We start from the raw sequence: 3,048 nt of genomic DNA on the forward strand, positions 1-3,048 counted from the left end.
AAAAATAAAAAATTTCTTTGAAATTTTAGAAAGGGCTACCCTTAAGGCAAAAGCATAAGGGCAGTTTTGATCTAGTTTACTTATAAATTCAACTAGTAAATAGACTGGCCCCATTCTCATATATTATTACCCTTAATCTGAAATTAAGAGTCAGACCCAAATTCATGCCAAAATTTAACCTTTGACCTGACCCCAAATTCACACCATTCGATAAAGAACTTCACAAATTTCACCAAAAAACATTCTATTGCACTGAAACAAAGTTGGAAAAAGATGGATACCCAATTAAGCAATCGTAATTATTTTTATTTTTTTTTTACTTGACATTTGGAATATGTAAGCTTTAGCTTTCATTCCTCCCCCACCCTACACCATTCGTAACTTCTTGAATTGATCCTAATGGAAAAAGCAGAGCAAATCCAGATATAGATGGGGACAAGCTTTGCCTTTCCCTACTCGGCTACTATGTACTCTCACAAACTTAGTTATAATAATAATTATTATTATTATTTTTTTGGATGACAACAAGTGTCCAACCACTATTGGATTCTTATCACCATAAATACCAAGCTGATGATCATCTGATCATTTGTGCTTGAGCAGGTGATTGAATTGGAAGGGAGATAGACGTACTTCCTACTAGTACCATATGTCATAAATCCCATAAATCTCCCCACCCCAAAAAAAAAAAAAAATAAAAAAATAAAAAAAGGGGGAAAATCCACAAAACGTTTCTCATTGCTTGAAACAGTTCCTGTTCACAACTGCATATCATACAAATATAAAGATTTCCTATTATTTATGTGGTGTAGATAGTGGGAAAAAGCCAATGGTAGCTCATTTGTGCTTATACCTACAAAAAATTCTCCCCATTTCATCCCCTTCTTCCTTTGCTTCAAACCATTACCATTCTTACCCCTTTTTTTCCCCCATCTCTCTCTCTTTCTCTGCACAGCTATAGCCACAGGCAACAAAATTCCTGTACGATTCGCCGCGTTGTTGTAATAAAGGTATGGTGGTCCAAGATAAAAATTTATGTGGGGTATTATTTTTTTTGGTGTTCCTAAGTCTTTTTTTGTGTTTGGTTCCATTTGTATAATTTGGATAAAATCCAGATTAGCTACTTCTTAAATCTTACCATCCAACTCATTGCTTCTCCATTTGTGTCTCCCCCTCTTCATAACATATATATATATATATATATATTTTCTATACAGACATCTTTCTTTTTGTTTTATATGTGTATATATTTGAATGTAAATGAGCAAATTCTGAGTATGCAAGTGTTTTTCTTTTGTAATTAAAGTTTTGACAGGTTCTTGACAAACCTCTAACCATGAGAATCACCCCCATGTCCTCTTGCAAACCATGAGAATCACCTACAAACCTCTAACCATGAAAATCACCCCCATGTCCTCCTGCAAACCAGTACGGCCTCTTGTGAGTTTCGAACCCGGAGGACTCCATCGTGGTATCAACATGGAACACTTCTTCCGTCGGAAAGACAAGGTGGTGTTCGTAATTGGAGCCACCGGTACCGGAAAATCCCGCCTCGCCATCGACCTGGCCTCTCGTTTCCCCGCCGAGGTGGTAAATTCAGACAAAATGCAAGTCTACAGAGGTCTAGAAATAGCCACCAATAAGGTCACAGAAGAAGAGTGCCGCGGCATACCCCACCACTTGTTGGGAATAGTCGACCCCAATTCCAACTTCACTTCCGAAGATTTCTGCCACCAAGCTTCCGTCGCTATTGATTCGATTGTTCGACGAGATCGGCTTCCGATCATTGCCGGAGGATCCAATTCATTTATTTATGCGTTGAACGATTACGCTGAATTTCGAATGAAATACGAACCCAGATTCCTTTGGGTGGATGTTTCCCTTGAAATTCTGCATTCGTTTGTATCGGAGAGGGTTGATAAGATGGTGGAAGCAGGACTACTTGATGAAGTTAAGAGAATGTTCGATCCGGAAGCGGATTATTCCGTAGGAATTCGCCGAGCAATCGGAGTTCCGGAAATGGATGAGTTTTTAAGAGCAGAAGCTATGGGAGCTAGCGAGAGGACAAAGGCGAAGCTTCTCCGATCAGCCATTGCTAAAATCAAAGAGAACACTTGCTTGTTAGCTCGCCGGCAACTGCAGAAGATTCACCGCCTTAATAGCCGGTGGGACTGGAACATGCACCGTCTTGACGCCTCCGAAGCGTTTCTCAAACGAGGTAATGATCGTCAAGCCGATGAAGCTTGGGACAACCTTGTCGCCGGTCCGGCAACGATGATCGTGGACAGTTTTCTTTACAACGATGGATTGGCTACAATTAACGTACCGTCGGAAACCACCACCACCACCGCAACTGTACTCGCCGCCGCAGCGGCATCAGCACAAGTCCCGATGGCCGCAGCAGTGGCAGCAGCATCCCGTTAATTTTTGGGACCCACACAGAATCTACTCACCCTGGAGCCCACAAAAAACATTTGACATTTACATGATCATGCCACGTGGGAATCTGCCATCTCTCCTTTTTTGTGGTAAATTTAAGGTAGGAAAAACCAAAAAAAAAAAAAAAAAAGAATGAAGAAAATTTACGGCTTCGACTGACAGACAGGTCTAAATCAAGTCGTTAACTATTTATATTTGGCGGCCGTACGTGTGGAAGCATTTTAGAAATCTGTGCTGGTGGCTTATTACTTTTTTTTTTTTTTTTTTCAAGACTATAAGCAGGTTTAAGATAAATTCTGGAGACCTTCAAACATTCTCATTCATTGTGGAAGAATAAAAGCCAGTTTTGCACGCACGGGTTTTTTCCTACTTTTTTTTTTTTTTTTTTTTTTTAATTTTAAATTTTTCGATGTGACTTCCGTACCTCATAGTGTTGTTATGGAGCTGCATCGATGATGATACAGTCAAGGGGTTTGGCTTTTGTTTGTGGGGTCTAAAATTGTTAAAAATTGGAGGTATAGTTTAATAAGCCTTTAGGCCCCACCATTTGTGTGTGATCAAACGGTGGCGTTTTGGTCTCTTGGTCTTTGACATAAGTTGTTTTTTTTT

General features: G+C 39.8%; 1 protein-coding gene across 1 annotated transcript; it reads left to right on the plus strand.

Moving 5' to 3' along the window:
* The first annotated feature begins 587 nt into the window (after positions 1 to 587).
* LOC107423266 (adenylate isopentenyltransferase 5, chloroplastic) lies at positions 588 to 2,581 on the plus strand. The gene is made up of 2 exons (XM_016032797.4): positions 588 to 1,010; positions 1,307 to 2,581. Exon 2 carries the CDS (start codon positions 1,369 to 1,371, stop codon positions 2,422 to 2,424), a length of 1,056 nt encoding a protein of 351 aa, XP_015888283.1. The 5' UTR covers positions 588 to 1,010; positions 1,307 to 1,368; the 3' UTR covers positions 2,425 to 2,581.
* The last annotated feature ends 467 nt before the right edge of the window (positions 2,582 to 3,048 follow it).

The sequence above is a fragment of the Ziziphus jujuba genome, chromosome 3, assembly GCF_031755915.1.
Source record: "Ziziphus jujuba cultivar Dongzao chromosome 3, ASM3175591v1".
Taxonomy (NCBI): domain Eukaryota; kingdom Viridiplantae; phylum Streptophyta; class Magnoliopsida; order Rosales; family Rhamnaceae; genus Ziziphus; species Ziziphus jujuba.

What these genes read in the sequence shown, in the direction of transcription:
- LOC107423266 (XM_016032797.4), top strand. Translation starts at nt 1,369, where the DNA reads ATGAGAATCACCTACAAACCTCTAACCATGAAAATCACCCCCATGTCC.